The 16,907-nt window shown below is 35.1% G+C and overlaps 1 protein-coding gene across 2 annotated transcripts in view; it reads left to right on the top strand.

Annotated features, from left to right (window-relative positions):
* LOC149066969 (spectrin beta chain-like) overlaps positions 1-16,907 on the top strand; it is a 72,079-nt gene that overhangs the window by 30,363 nt on the left and 24,809 nt on the right. For both annotated transcript variants that reach the window (XM_089253015.1, XM_089253014.1), the window contains exons 8-23: positions 322-509; positions 692-874; positions 973-1,230; positions 1,864-2,002; positions 2,803-2,962; positions 4,543-4,787; positions 4,943-5,143; positions 5,525-5,641; positions 7,525-7,602; positions 10,605-10,769; positions 12,639-12,841; positions 13,037-13,133; positions 13,237-13,365; positions 15,244-15,294; positions 16,425-16,490; positions 16,617-16,892. In XM_089253015.1, the coding sequence (XP_089109141.1) occupies positions 322-509; positions 692-874; positions 973-1,230; positions 1,864-2,002; positions 2,803-2,962; positions 4,543-4,787; positions 4,943-5,143; positions 5,525-5,641; positions 7,525-7,602; positions 10,605-10,769; positions 12,639-12,841; positions 13,037-13,133; positions 13,237-13,365; positions 15,244-15,294; positions 16,425-16,490; positions 16,617-16,892 (2,556 nt within the window). The remainder of the gene's footprint in view (positions 1-321; positions 510-691; positions 875-972; positions 1,231-1,863; positions 2,003-2,802; positions 2,963-4,542; positions 4,788-4,942; positions 5,144-5,524; positions 5,642-7,524; positions 7,603-10,604; positions 10,770-12,638; positions 12,842-13,036; positions 13,134-13,236; positions 13,366-15,243; positions 15,295-16,424; positions 16,491-16,616; positions 16,893-16,907) is intronic.

Below are 16,907 nucleotides of genomic sequence, written 5' to 3'. Positions count from 1 at the left end.
CTTGATATAAATCACATTAATCATCCTATGGATTAAGGTGCACCATTCTGAATCTGAAACTTTTTAGCATCATTTTTAAGAGTAAGGAAAGTATCGGAAAGTACGAAAATTGCAGTTATCAATTACTAAACTTTAGGAAATAGTTTTGTACCTGATGATCAAATTTTAATAATTGATAATTATTATCCTCTGAATATTGATGCTAAAGTTGAAATTTGTAGTTATTTTACAGATCCAGGATAAATTAATTGGATAATTAAAACTTTTCCCAGGGACTTTGGACTTTGAATTAACCAAGTTTGAATGTATTTTCTACCTCAGGTTGTTGGTCAGGCATTGGAAAACGAGAAGATGATACAGAGGTATGAGGCTCTAACATCTGACCTTCTGAAATGGATTGAGCAGACTATCGCTGCTCTGTCAGATAGAAAGTTTGCCAACTCATTGATTGGGGTTCAGCAGCAATTAGTTGCATTCAATTCATACAGGACAGCAGAAAAACCACCAAAGTATGTCTGTGATATTCTACTGATAAATGTTATGAAAATTACCATTGAATTACCTTCATTCTTGAGTAATTTTCATTGTACGAGCTAGAATTCATTTCTGCAGCTGTTTGACATGGTTTATAATGTTCAGAGTTTTGATTAGACCTTGAATAAGTATTTTGATATTGATTTTTTTTTTTTAGGTTCATTGAGAAAAGCAACTTAGAAGTGCTTTTATTTACTATACAAAGCCGTATGAGAACAAACAATCAAAAAGTATATCATCCGAGCGAAGGAAAGATGATATCCGACATAAATAAGGCATGGGAAAGGCTAGAAAAAGCTGAACATGAACGTGAATTGGCACTCAGAGATGAGTTGATAAGGTAAGTATGCCTCAATGCATGATTCTATGATCACAGTATAGGAAAGGAATGAAAACTTATATAAAGCTTTTGTGAGTAATGCAGTATATTTTCTTCAGGCAAGAAAAGCTTGAACAACTTGCTGCGAGATTTGATAGGAAGTCTGGCATGAGAGAAACTTGGCTGAGTGAGAATCAAAGGTTAGTTTCGCAAGACAATTTCGGGTTTGATCTGCCATCTGTGGAAGCCGCAGCCAAGAAACATGAAGCGATAGAAACAGACATATATGCCTACGAGGAAAGAGTTCAAGCTGTAGTTGCTGTGGCAAATGCACTAGAGACTGAGAACTACCATGATATAGCTCGCATTAATTCCAGGTGAGGTTCTCATATATGTTTAATTCAAACCACCAACTTTACATGACAAATTCTATTTTTGTTGTTTGTTCTAGATGCTATGCAGGGTATCCCTGTAAATCTTATTTTGGCCTTTATCTCATCAACCATTCATCATAGAGGTATGGCTCTAGTTTAATAAATACTCAATATGTGTTCAGAAATCACCCTGTACAAGTTTTGAGAGTGAGAATACACTGTGTTACAAAATAAACAATTAAAATTTTTATGCAGTCTGCTTGTTCTCCAACTTCTCATTAGGAAGTTGTTGCCCTGTTTCTTCTGAGCCAAACCAAAAACAATCCCATGTTTTTATCTGCAATATTCGCTGAGATATTTGAATTCAAAAATTGGAGAAAAGTTGTGAAAGAACAACAAAATGAGAAAATTGGCTTGTGCCTTAGTTTATGCCGTTCTTCCCAACTTTTCTCTGATTTTTAAATTCAAATATATCAGCAAATATTGCAGTTAAAAACTGCATTTTGTTGAGCATTTTTTTAAACTGGAACAGTATCTTTATGATGAACGGTAGATGAGATAAAGGCTGAATTAGAACATTCAAGACACCCTGTATGTGTACGCCTATAGTGCCTGATTCTATTTCTAATTTTGCAGAAGAGATAATGTTCTACGACTTTGGAATTACTTACTTGAGCTTTTGAGGTCTCGTCGTTCTCGCCTTGAGGTCTCAATCTCACTCCAACAAGCATTCCAAGACATGGTTCATATATTGGATAATATGGAGGAAATTAAAGTAAGTAGATTATCATTCCAGTTATTATTGTTGCTATTAAGGCATTATATGATCATTTTTTGACGTGAATGCGTCCTTTAAATCATCTGATGATATTGGGTGCATTTACAAAAAGTTGCTTAACAAAATAATTGAAACGCTCATATCTCAGGAAGTATTCAGAATATATCAGTGTTTTGCATGTTTGTGGGTAGATCTTGTTAATACAAATCCAATGATACCACTCTGGCCTTAATACCTCTTCAAGTCTGGGCACCAAACTCGTGACCCACTTTAGTAACGAAATTGTTTTACATTATATTTTGGAAGGTTTGCAACACAAATAGAAGACAATGATGTCTGATATATATTCTAAAGATGAATCTAATGACACCCTACAGATTTTAATATGTCTTCTGGTCTGGACACCAGGCACACGACCCCCATTTGTACCAAAATTATTTTACACTATATCTCATGAAGTTTGCAACACAAATAGACAACATTGGTATAATCTGTTAGCTATTCCAAAGACAAATCTGATAATACCAATTTCATTATGTCGGTATCTACCACGCAAAGGTAGGCATAAAGAACATATTCACATCAAAACTTGCGCCCATGTCTATGACACAGCCTACCCCAACTTTTTTTAATAACGTTCTACTCAAGACACAAAATTTCACATAAAATTGTTATAACCCACACTTATACCAAGATTATTTTCTCATCAATAATACAGATTATCAATTATGTAATGCATAACTATAAGAAATCGAAATAACTTGAGATTTGTGATAGTGTATTCTTATCTCTTTAAGAACCGACTTCTCTCTGAGGACTCGGGAAAACATCTCATGGACGTTGTTGATCTCCAACAGAAGCACAATCTCATTGAAGCAGACATCAACGTGTTGGGCGAAAGCGTCAGAGCAGTCATACAGAACCTACAGAGATTTGTTCCCCCTGAAGGGGATCAAGGTGACATTTTATATATATTTTATAATAATTCATTGAGTTACATTACATTTGTCAAATTTATTTACAAGTCTTATTTTACAAATTCATTCACTGGAAAAACGAACTTGAAAACAATTCACATCGCGTAATATTTCTTGTCCCTTGACATTGGTTATCAATAGAGCCCAGATTATATGCGCTTAAAAAGTGACAAAATATGCACTGAAAAATGCTGAGATATACCATGAAATCAAAAATATGTGTAAAAAATGGAAAAGAAATCCATTTAATATCATATGCGGAAGTAGTGCACTAAAAATGAAAAGTAAAAAAAAAAAAAAAATCATGAAAATTGTGAAAATATGCATTCAAAAATAACGAAACCTGCACAAAATAAAAAATATGCTTTAAAAATTCTTCAATATGCCTTAAAGAGCATGTATTATTATGTTGAAAAATGTTTGTGAAATGAAAAGAAAAAAATTCTTAAATACTTAATACTTAATATGCTATTTAAAATGTTTAAGTTTCCCTAAAAATGACAAAAATATCCACATTAAAAGCATAAATCTGAAGTATGGCATAACTTAAGAGAAAAGAAAAATATACTGTAAAACTAAAAAATGTGCGCAAAAAATTAACACGTGCATTTAGAAGTGCAAAAATATGCATTTAAAAACGCCTAAAAATATCAATACTCAATAGTGAAATTTTTTTTTTTAAAAATCGTAAAAATTTTATGAATAAAAGATTAAAAGTAATCTTGCAAACATTAATACAGTGCGATAAGTAAAAAAAAATGCTGAAATTCTAAAATTTTGATGGTTTTATGCATTTATATGTAATAACTATGAAAAGTGCTCCATTGATGTACAGTAGTTTCTGATTTGTGTTGTGTCAAAGTTTTATAACTTTTTGTAAAAAATATCCAGTCCTTCAAATTTAGGGTTACCAGATTCAAAAACTGAGAGGGGGGGGGGAAGCCTGTGTGTGAACCCTTACTAATGTTACTTTTCCCAATTTTCACAACAGATGGTGCTACCATGCTGACTAATAAAACCGGCCACAACAATAACCTTTCCCAACTGAAAGAGAGCTGCTAGAAAAACAAAAACAGAAAAAATTCTGGAATTTGCAACTGCTATTTGTCAATGGTAAAAAAGCCACAAATACACTCATATCAATGAAAAGATATATGTTTCAAAGTGGGAAAAAATTTCCTTAAGAAAAAAAAAAGAAAAATAATAATTCCAGAAAAGGAGGACATAGGGTGAATTTTCTGAAACGTAGGAGGATGCTTGAAATGAAATCAAAAAGAAGGATGGCTGGTAACCCTATTTGAATTTGAACATAACGAGTAAGTAATTTCTGATGCCCCGATCAAACTTCAAGGCCAAAAAATGTCTTTCTTTCATGATGCGGATTTCTATTATCTTATTCAAGAAAATGAATATTGTCGATGGACACAAAACTATTTTTTGCACCAGGTCGCATAATTTTCAAGCCTGTCACTAATAATAATTAGCTGATGCGATTTTTGCACATTGTTTGAATTTCTTTATGAATTGATGGAACATCTATCTCTGTTGATCTCCAAACAGGTTACCATCCATGTGATCCACAATACATTACAGAAAGAATTAAACAGTTGGAATCTGCGTATCTTGAGTTGCTGCAACTTGCAACCGACAGGAGAAACTTTTTGCATGAATCACACAAGTTATGGCAGTTCTACTGGGATATGGCTGAGGAAGAGGCATGGATAAAAGAAAAAGAACGTATCTTGTCATCAAGTGATATTGGTCATGATCTCACTGCTATACATTCACTCATCAACAAAGCAAAGGTAAAACTTTAATTGAGACTAATGAGAATTGTGCTTGTGGTATCAATATTATTCTTCATTGGTGCCAGTTATTATCCCTTACAATGATCGTTTTCACTATGGTTCTTATTTCATTTTTCTCACCGTATTCATTGGCTTCTTTAATGTCAATGTAGGCAATGATTGAAGAAATCAGTAACCACAAGAAGCAAGTCATGTCTGTTGTGCAAGTGGGCGAAGATCTCATCAAAGCTGATCATTTTGGTGCCCCAAGTATAAGGCAACGAATCACAGAAATCGAAACAATGCTTGATAATTTGGCACAACTTCAGATGTCGAGAATGAAGAGACTCACAGATGCTATCGATTATCATCAGGTGAAAATATTTTTTTTTTGAATAGTAAGAAAATTTGTAGTTTTTTGCACCAAAACTGTGCATCAGACAAACTACAAAAATACTTTTCGACTAACTTTAATATGAATTTTTTTTAATGATACTTGAATAGGATAGTTCAAGTGACATGACAATCAAGACATTGCTAGCAAAAAATCAGGCACAAGCATCAAACCCTCTTTAGTGTTTTCAGGGGCTACTGCAGTGCTTACAAGCATTCAGTTAAAGATGCCTGCAATGCGCAACAGTTTTTTTGTTATGTATTGCAAACAGTTTAAAGTTAAAAAACTATTTTGTACTGATTTAATTTTTTTCCAATTCTGCACACACAACTAACTATAATTTATTTTTCTTTGCTCTTAGTTCTTTGTAGATGCAAATGATATTGAGGCCTGGATGCTGGATACATTACGTATTGTTACGAGTGATGATGTCGGTCGAAGCGAAGCAAATGTACAAAGTCTGTTGAAGAAGCACAAGGTGAGCTGCGTTTCAACTTTATTAATCTCTTTATTTCTTATTTGTGTATCATGGAAACATTATACAAATACAAAATTAGAAACAGCAACAGGCAAATCATGCAACAAGGTGGCTTGAAAAAAAGTAAAAGGAGAAAATAAAAATGAATAGTGTTAGAAAAAAGTCCATAAAATTATTTTTGTCATAAGCCTAAATACAGCTACCTAAAATAATAAGCCATAAAACATGACTAAAATATCTGCGCATAGAAATATGGTTGTCATTCGTGTTAGATATGAATAGTTTCTCGATTACTCCCGTCCTTCTTATCATATTTCCTCTTGAAGATGTCTATTGTGGGGGAATTCACAACATCAGAAGATAAGCTATTCCATGCATTTACAACCCTGTTGGAGAAAAACTCCCTGCAGTACACAACAACCTAGAATTATGCTAGAATTAACTAATCAAAACTGGTGTTCCCATGTTGAAGCATTTGAAAGACGACATAAACAATATTTCATGATTCGTTGTACCGTTTTCCTTAAAAATTTTAAACGCTTCAATCATATCTCCATGATGCCGACATTGTTCGGCAAATTTTCCAAAGAAAACATATTCAACGAATGAAGTCTTTCTTCACACCTCAAGCCTTCAATACCTGCCTGTGCTCCACTTGCTCTTCTTTGCACCCCTTCAACTAAGTCTATATCCTTCCGAAGATAGGGTATCCAGAACTGTGCGGCGTACTCTAGGCCAGGATGAACTAAGCCACGGAAAAGTGGAAAGATGACTGCGCAAAAATGTGAAGAGACCTTTTTTAAGAATCAAGCCGAGCATTCTATTTGCTTTTTTGACCAATACGGAACAATGTTCAGAAAACCTAAGTCCCTCATCAATTCCCAAATTAGTGAACCTAGTTGCATCCGGAATAGTTTTCCCATTTAGCTCATAAGTGAATCGTGGGTTGTTTGAACAAAAATGAGCAACCATACACTTATCAATGCTGAAGGTCACTCTCTATTTATTTGCTTATGCTGCAATCCTATTTAAGTTTGCCTGGAGCAGCTCCCTATTACTTCGATTTTCGGCTGTACACATTAATTTAACGTCGTCTGCAAATTAACAATCCCATCAAGTCCCCGATCTAGTTTATCGATAAAAATTGATAAGCGTATGGCTCAAGGACACTTCCACATGAGAAACTCCACTTGTGCTACCTGTCCAATCAGAAAATTCCCTGTTGACCATAGCCCACTGTGACCCATCCTACAATCATAATTCTATCCAGTTCAATAAGTTGACCCCCCCCCCCCCAATCTCATGTAAATGATTCAAAAGTTTACCATTTTGTACCCAACTGAAAGCCTTTTAGATATCAAGATATGCCACATTGATGTTTTTGTCTTTGCCCAAAGCCTTAGTCACATGATCATAGAAGCAAAGGAGGTTGGTTACACATGACTTTCCCCTCCTGAACCCATGCTGATTTTCTGACAAAACATTATTATCATCCATCCAATTCATGGGTTGCCTTTCAATGATAATTTCCAGTATTTTGGAGAGGGAGCTAGTTAAACTCACCTGGCAATGGTTTGAGACAGTTTCCCTACTACCCTTTTTAAAAATAGGAACTATGTTAGCAAGTTCCCCCAATCTTGTGTGACGATACCCTCAGCCACACTACTTCTGTGCAGTTGGTAAAAACAGCTCATTAGCTCATTCCCTAAGGATAAATGTTTCCTGGTCTCTGATCCTTGCTAGCAGATATGTTTAAGAAAACTGCATACCTTGGCATACTCACTCATATGATATGGCTTCCTTTACATTTATTTCATATTTTAAAGGTATCTTCCAATTTTTTCCTTTCAGTCTTATTTTTGTGCATTATTTTTGTATTGTAGGATATAACTGATGAACTGAAGAATTACGCAAATACCATTGACTCTCTTCATAAGCAAGCTGGAGATCTTGGAGATGAGGTGCACATCAATTTTATGATTATTTTTGCTTGATTGTTGTTTAAATAATGTTAATGTACATTTGAGTTTTCCCATACATAAAATGACCTTTGTTCCATTCAAATGAAAAATCTGTTTGAGAAAGGAGAGATTTCTTGATACATTGGAACCTCCCATAACACACACACTCCCTGTTAGCAACCTTAAATTAACCAACACTTTTGAAGCCCATGGAACAGGGCTTCAATGTATTTTGCTGTATGTTAATGTGCCCTCCAATTTTTTTGGTCTACGGGTGGCCTTTATTGAGAGGTTCTACTGTATTGAACAAGCAACAAAGGGAAAGTGAAATACCAGTAAATAGAAATAGTGATATTTGTGTAACACATTATTACATGCATTTTTTTTTTAATCTTCTGTGGTTTTAAGATGGGTATTTCCAAATGTTTTGTAGTTGTCATGTATGCAATGAATTCTGCCCTTGTAAGAAAATTAAAGTTGCTTCCTCAACTATCTAATCCTTCACTGTATTTTAAGTGATTGGAGATACTGTGTTTGTGGGGATTCCAACAAAAAATGTTGAATTCACTTACCAAGTTGCCATTGTTTTGTTGATTGGTTTTGCTTGTTGTATTGTCAATGTCCAATGAGAAGATTATCATTATTATCATCAGAAGATTATCAGTCACATCATTTTTGTTTATCCAAAGATTCTCTCCTATCTATTGTGAAACATTCATGACCACTCATCATTTGCCACCTTTGCAATACTAAACTCATAGTTTGAAAAATTAATGGCAGATGGCAGCACTATAACAAGCATTACACAAAAACAAACTTCACATTAGAATCACAACACATACAAGCACATTTTCCAGCATGGCCCAGGTCTTTGTCGACCACCTGCTTATATCTCTTTATTGATACAGAGCGGCAGGCCATGATCTGGTTAGGAGAAGGAGGTCACTTTTGCAAGGGCATCCTCCATACAGTGACCATATTCCTGTGAATCTCCATTGACTTTTGGCTTATATCCGTCAGCTGTTAAAAACTAAATTTTTACTATCAGATATTTGACTGATTTGAAACCATGCTTAACCCTCTTCAACAAACTGTCTTAGATCTATAAATCTAGAAACCCAGAAAAAAAATCCATGCAATTGTGCAAGTGGCACGCATATGTAGGAATTTATTGAGCAGCTGCTGAAAAAGGAAGGGTATATAAGGTGACTGAGTGCTCAAGTAATTAGCTACTGTTTGAGAATGTTAATTTGAATAGTAACATAGGCTAAATTATTGAGAAATTGAGTAGGCGAGAGAGAGCAGTGTTGATATGAATAAGTTGGTAGTGAGATTTTGATGTATTGAGTTCATTTCTTACCATGAGAAGGTCCGGAAAGCATTGCTTTCATCCCCGGCCATCACTGGAAGCTGACACATACAGCCATAAGCGTACGCAGAATTTTTTCAGGGGGGGGGGGTGTTTCCCTGCAAAATAACACTATAATCTCGGCTTGGGGGGGGGGGGATTAGAACCCCAAACTCCCCCTTGTGTACGCCTCGGCATACAACTAATTTTATGTGTGTTTCATAGTCAACTGACTCATCATAATGCAGAATGCTTAAATGCCTTTAAAAGAGTAACTTGAATGTGAGCAAGCATGTGAATGACCAGATGAGTGTGAGCTACATAGTCAAGAGACCAGGTCAGTGACTGACCTAGAGCATGTGTAAGTAAGTGAATAACCAAAGCAGAGTGCAATCATGTATGACCAAAACTGTGTACAAGCATGTGAATGGCTAAAATAGTGTGTGAGCATATAAATGACTGAACAAGTGACTTTATCTCAGGGTTGCAAATTCGAGGAAAGAGTAGTAAAAAAATATCAGATTAGAATGAAAGAAGTGTGGCAAAATTTGTGTAGCCCACAGCAGTGTCGTCTTAAGACATGGGCTCACTTGGGCACGGCCCGGGGGCCTCAAGCCAAGAGAAGCCTCACAAAAATGAGATCTGGTTGAAATTTTCGAGAATTTGTTTGGTAGGGCCTCAGAAAAATCAATTGGCCCCGCGGCCCATGATACTCTTAAGACGGACCTGGCCCACAGCATAGGTGGAAATAGACTTGAAAGCCTGGGGGCATATGATGGTGATGTCAATTTATGTATGCAGAGATGAATCCCAGTTTAACAAATTCTAAGAGACTGGAGAAATCACATCATTAAAATGAAATTTTGTTTATAAAGGAATTCCAGATTTTGGCATTTTTCCTATGTAAACATACATATCTGGGAGATTAGAAAAGCATTCAATAAAATGGGATTCGACTGTATATGAATATCTTTCTTTCAACCCGAGCACAACTTAGGTCTATCACCATCTATGGGCGATTTACTACCTAGTGAGTTGTGCTGGAAGTGTAACTATGTGTGTACCTAACGGTCTGAGTGTGTATGTAGTGTTGTGTTTTGATTTTTCAATGCCGCCATCTATATTTCATAAGTGAAGTGAGTGATGTGTTATGATTGAATTACATTTGTACTGTTTGTAGGTCTGTTGCTCTCTGTGGTGAGACTTTTTAAAGGAGAGATTGGCTCGCATTTCCGCCTTAAAGTTGGGAACCACAGAAAATGTATATGAATATACATTATATCAGTGACTCCACCATTGAAGCTAAAGGGGGAGCAATACAGCAATGCTCCCCATGCGTCCACTTCCCGTATCTCCAGCAGTGGTACACCATGGTGGCAAAACCATAAATGCGCCTCTGCATGTACCAATATTCGTTAGAAGTTTCTCAGAAAAATATGGATGAGGTGCATGTGTCATTTATTAGTAGCATGCTTCGAACATGTTTCATTTGACTAATCAATAATAGAAACAATTAAAACAAATTTTAAAAAATTGTTTAGTAAAGGTTTGATATATTTGAAACTCTTCTGTACATTTATATATGTGTGTCTAAATGTTTTTAATGAAATTTGCTTTGTTTCAAATAAACTATAAATTAATTTTTTACTTCAAGGATCGAACTGCACCAGCAGTGCTGGAGAAGTTGAGCAGTATTGATCGAAAGTACAAGGAACTTGTTGAACTAACCAAGATCCGTAGACAGCGTCTCTTAGATGCTTTGTCTCTGTATAAGCTGTTCAATGAAGCTGATGGAATAGAACAATGGATTGTTGAAAAAGTAAATGGATCCGAAATCTTTTCTTTACAAAAAAAATTGCACGAGAAACTTGCATCTCACGGGACAGAAGTGAAACTTGTATATAAAATTTGCGACACATATAGTGGATATGATAAGGAGGGATTTCCTTATACTGCATACATATAAATATAAAATTTAACCATAAAATACATAGAAAGTATATACAGTACATCATGCATCATGAGTATGAATAAAGCATGGGGAGTATATACTGTGTCATAGAGAACACCAGCTCCCTCATGGCAGGAGGAAAAATCACAAAAAACTCATGTGTCTGCAATGCAAGGTATACAGGATACAAACACACACACATACCCACACTCCTTCCCTTCCACGAAACCAATTTTCTTTTCTTCCGAAACTTGTGTGCATTGCCCATTTTACCATCTCTAAGGTGGAACACATAGTGAGATGACTACGAAGTATGGGAGTGTATAATTGAGACCAGTGACAAAAACAATTGTATTGTTTTGTTCTACACCGCACATACTTGAAGAGTGACACAAAGAAGAGAAAGAGGCTACTAAACAAGGTGAGCGTTTTTCTTTCCTCTCTTCTGTGGAGAGATCATTATCACACCCTTACATTTTAGAACCCCTCCAGCCATTTTCTCTATCCTCTTCTAGTATGTGCAGACTCCACGCCTATGCATTTTTTTTCCTTCCTGGTCACAATTCTTGGAACCCTTGCCTCTTTGCTCCACTATGATAAAGAGGACATTCTACAAGCATTGTCAGGAGGGGAGGAAGGTAATAAACTGTACTTTGTCCGACACAAACTGCAAAATGGTTCAGGCAACCACAAGACAATCCTTCAATTTTTTCTCCCTCCCACCAACACCAACCCAACGTAAATCTGTCTGCCGAACCATTTTTAAGGGAAAAGAAAGCTTACATCCATTTCACTTTTTCTGACATTGATCTGAAACTTCACACCATTCCTAAAGAAGTTTCACTTCAATAATATACCAGAAGGCATAACTATTTATTCAGTGTTATAACTACGGTTCAACCCACAACCTGTTATCTGCATAAAACATTTTTACTTCTACATTTATGGCAAAACTGATTCATAATCATTTTTATACGAAGGTTTCAACAGCTGGCTGATGCAAATTGATGATGAAACCTTCCTATTATAGCAGAGACATCATATTTGTATAAGTCGCCATCTGTTGACAGTTTCTGCAATTGCGAGCTTTAGCCTGAGTTACGTTTGACTGTCCATGCACCGTGCCATTCAGCACACACGAACTCTAAGGAAAGAGTTTGTTGCCTTTGTAATCTAGTGGTTTAGGGCGCTCACATGGCAAGTGAGAGGACATGGGTTTGATTTGCCGCAGAGGCAGTTGAACTTTTTGTTTCCTGAATTCATATTCACATCAGCCAGCTGTTGAAACCTTTGTATGAATATCGAAGAGTGATGTCATCTTTGTATAATCATTTTTTTTTTGTTATCTTAATGCCTGAGTACAAAAAATACATTAAAAGTCATCGTGAAAGTTTTCATGGGCAAAAGCACAGGTTTTAGTACTCTTTTGTGATATTCGTGATAATATATTTATAATAGAGCCGTAGCCCCTCCACATCCTGAAGCAGGGCCCTCTAGGCCGAGATCTTTGGGGAGCTCCTATAAGCCAGACTTTTCACGGGCCCTTCTATAGTGACATTATAGCATGAAAAAAATTATGGTAATTCTCTCGAGCCTTGTCAGTCCCACCCTTGCTGGGGCCATGGATAGAGCATGCACAGGGTGATATTGTGAAAATATGTGTGCAAGTGCAGACACAATTTTTTCTACGGAATTCATTTTTTTTCTCCCATAACTTTTCCTCTAATCTTGTTTCAGGAGAAGATGCTTGATGCAATGAGTGTGAGTAATGACATTGAGGACATTGAAGTGCTTAAGCACAGATTTGAAGGTTTTGAACAAGAAATGAGCTCCAATGCATCTCGTGTTGCAATAGTCAACCAGCTATCAAGGCAACTTTTGCATGTGGAGCATCCAAATTCGGAAGAAATCACTGCTCAACAGAATAGACTGAACGACAGGTTTTGGCTTCACTTGTTTTTTATCAATTTCTTTAATTGCTGTTTCATTTATTTATGTATTTGTAACCATAATTTTAAAATTGAATTACATTTATTTTCATGACATAACAAATGGATAAAACAATGATCGCATCCAATTGTTATTTCTGGAAATTTTTATTTCCTCACTGATGAAATTCTCTCTAAAAAAAACAGATGGACTGCTTTGAAAAATTCTGCGGACAAAAAGAAAGAAGAAATTGCTTCTGCTCACAAAATCCAAACTTTCCTCATTGATTGCAAAGAAACTGTGGTAAGTATTAACAGCATTAGGTTATATTTTTCCCTTTATGATTAATAAGTTGCTGACTTACAAAGAGCCAATGTTACATAAATAAATTATGTTATTTTCTCAGACGTGGATCGAGGAGAAGAGGAAGTTACTGCACGCTACTGAAGAATTGGGCGATGATCTCGTTGGTATTATGACTCTTCAGAGAAGACTCAGTGGAATAGAGAGGGATCTTGCAGCCATTCATTCGAAAGTGAGTTACATGTGGGATTTGTGTGTGATTAATGCATTTTTCCAACCAATACACTTGTAGCTGAACAAATGCTATTCTACTTTGCCTACTACTACTGATATAATCACAGATGGGGAGTAAATAAAAAGGGAAATAAAAACTTTGAATTCAATACAGTAGACTCTCGCTGATCTGGCACATATGAGACAAGGGTGTGCCAGATTATCGAAATCGCTAGATTACTGGAAGTGAATTGAAAAGCCTATTTAAATAACATAAAATTCTGCGCACAGACATAAAGTGACATGTTTTCTTCTTCTATGCTTGAAAATATTCTGCCTAAAAAAGGTCGCATTACTGGATGGGCCAGATTAATGCACGGCTGGGTTATCGAGATTCTACTGTAATAAATTTTTGCACACTATGGGTGCCATCTTCAGACCAATATAACCACTATGAAGCTGTCCGGGCATCCCACTTGGGTTGGTCACCAAATCTTAATTCCTGGTCGCTCAGTGAAAAAAGTATGTCCTTTCAAGTCGGACATTGTGGCAGAATGATTTCTCTTGATACAAAGATTTTTGCCCACGACGTCTGACTCAAACAAATATACTTTTTTTTCCCACTGAGCAAGCAGGAGTTAGTAGTCAACCCAAGTAGGATCTCTGGTCATTGTGATAGTGGTTGTATTTATCCTCTGAATACTGTACCCATAGTGTGTTGTTAGTTACTTCTGTGAAACAAATGCTGGTCTGCCGTTGCCTCATCCATTCATGTTGCTTTGATAGAAACCTGTAATGCTTCTTTGTCTCAACAAACAAGTCAACCACGAATTAAAATCAGTATGATTTCTAATTTCACCAAAGTGACCAAATAAGCTCTTCTAGACTCTTCACTTGATGATGAGGATGTAATGCAGTAAAACCTTTAATTATCCAATGGATGATCAAGTTCAACAAGATCTATTTGGATATTATTATTATTATTTTTTTTTTTATTAATAATTCAAAACAGCACACATAAATACATGGACACAAATATACAAAATAAAATAAAGACAACAGAACAAAAAACAAAACATACACTATGCAGCTCTTAGGGACCCATTTGGTCCGTCCTAGAGCTTAATAAATATTATATATAATAAACGGCACGCTCGATTTATATTTATTTCATTTCTCAGCAATGTTGAATACCCATGTTCTTGCTGCTCCTGCTACCAAGCAAAACTTTTTGAAAAACACTCATTGTGATTGCAAACTTCCAGTTGCAAAATAGCTTTTTTTTTTTTTTTTTTGCCTTTATCATAGTTTTCTTTAACTGAAGAATTTCTGACTTTGGCTCTAATTTCATCATTGATTGAGATTATCCCTAAAGCAGGGCTGGACAAATCTCAGGTGCTAGGTCGCCATGGCAACTAGAAAATTGGTATTGATGCCTAAAATTTTCTTCGTGTAGTTACTAAATTGCAGGCTGAGAGCACCACAAAATGTTTGTAATTTATAGCAGCATATCTGCCAACATGAAAGAGGGTCACTATGCCCTGAAAAGCTGAGAACAAGCATTATTTTGGACCTTTTTCTCTAGATAAAAAAATTCTTTGATGCCTAAAAAATTTTTCCAGTGCCAAATTTTTTTTTTGCATTTTGACCAGCCCTGCCCTAAAGAAACACAGATAAGTTATCTAAACGTTTTGGACAATCAACGGCTCAATAATCAAGGCTTTAATGTATTGAATAATGTGCAAATAATGTATCCGAATATGTGCTACCTCAGTATAATATCGTTTCTGAAGAATTCAGGTCTTCATGATGAAGACACAGGAAAATATGATTGCCAAACATAAATCATAATATCTCTTAATTTTATCCATTATTTACAATTTGCCATAAATTTTAGATTGAAAGTTTGAATGTGGAAGCTGAAAAACACAAAGCCGAACACCCAGAGGTACGTTATTTTCTAATGATCTGGCTAACAACCTTCTTTAGAAAAAAAATAAATGTTTGTTATGCTTATTTATATCATTTAGGGAAGACTGTGTCACATTATTTTTCAAACATTTTTTTCGCAGTCAATTTTTACTGCAAAATTTCACTTAATTTATTTTTAGTAACTATACTGATATAACTGCAACATCATATAAATTTTAAATTACCTTTTTTTTTTCTTACTGTAATCATCAAATACAGATTTTTAAAAAGGCACAAATGTAAAAATGTACAAATGTACAAATATAAAATAATAGAAACGTTATAGGAAAAATAATATATAAGTATTTTTCTTAATCATATATTGAAATACAAAATATCAAAATAATAACACGAATATGATTATTAATACGTATAAACAAAAGTAACAATGATGGAGATAAGAACATATTTATGTAGATGAAATGCATAATTATTCTACATTATACTTGCCGAAAAGAAAATTAAATGTTTTCAAATCTTTGGTTCTCTGTCAGTGCCTGTGATGCTAGGTGATTTCATTAGATATACAACATCCATGATGCCAACATTTGCTGTATCTGACACTGACTAATGAAACAATGAAATATTTTTTCAACACTCCTCCAAAGGAAATTCATTTGGTAAAAGTTTTTGTTGGATGCATCTTTCCCACACTGTGAACTGGTGGGTGAAAGAGAACAAATGCGGGGTAGCTGAAGTTTTTATAGGACAAAAATGTAGAACGAAAATTTAAAATATAAATTGTATTTATATATATAAAAGCAAAAAACTAGTATTAAAAACTAGTGTGAGTTGAATATTCCAAGGTACTTGGTACGATTTATCAGGAGAATACATAGATTATAATTGCTAAACTTGAAACAATAGCAAAATTTTTTTTACTTTATGTGCCTGTCAATACCATAGACAAAGGAGCTGAAATCACGTTCATTTGCAAGGTTATGTATTTCTAATCTGTTGCACTCCAAAAGCATCAGCTAGAAAGCAATATTGTAAAAATTATTTCAAGTGTTTCAAGCTTTACTATTGTCAAGGTACAACAGTTTCCCCCATTCAAATCATTATGATTTTTTTAATGTATAATTTCACTTCTTACATTCTTTTAAGGAGGTTGAAGCCATTCAGAGTAACCTGCTGCAAATAAAAGAATCATGGATGCAACTTACTGAATTGGTGAGTATTATTTCTTTTATTATTAGTCCCATTATATATATTATTTCTTTGATATTTTTTCCAATAAAGTTAGGTTTACTAAATTTCAATATATATATGTATATGTTTTTTGTTTCATCACAAAAGCTGAAAGAAAGAGATGCCAAACTTGAAGAAGCAGGAGACCTACACAGATTCCTCCGTGATCTGGATCATTTCCAGACCTGGCTAACGAAGACACAGACTAGTGTTGCTTCAGAAGACATTCCATCCAATCTCGCAGAAGCGGAGAATTTGATAAATCAGCACCAACAAATACGGGAGGAAATAGACAACTACACGGAAGACTACAGCAGCATGATGGATTATGGTGAAAAAATCACGCAAGATCAAGTTGATGCTCAATACATGTTTTTGAGAGAGGTAAACGGGGAAAAA

This window comes from Pholcus phalangioides, unplaced genomic scaffold (genome assembly GCF_987345545.1).
Source record: "Pholcus phalangioides strain wild (caught in Gottingen) unplaced genomic scaffold, Ppha-v1.0 ptg000031l_1, whole genome shotgun sequence".
NCBI classification, from domain to species: domain Eukaryota; kingdom Metazoa; phylum Arthropoda; class Arachnida; order Araneae; family Pholcidae; genus Pholcus; species Pholcus phalangioides.
Note: the sequence above shows the minus strand (reverse complement) of the source record. Positions and strands in the feature narration are given on the sequence as shown.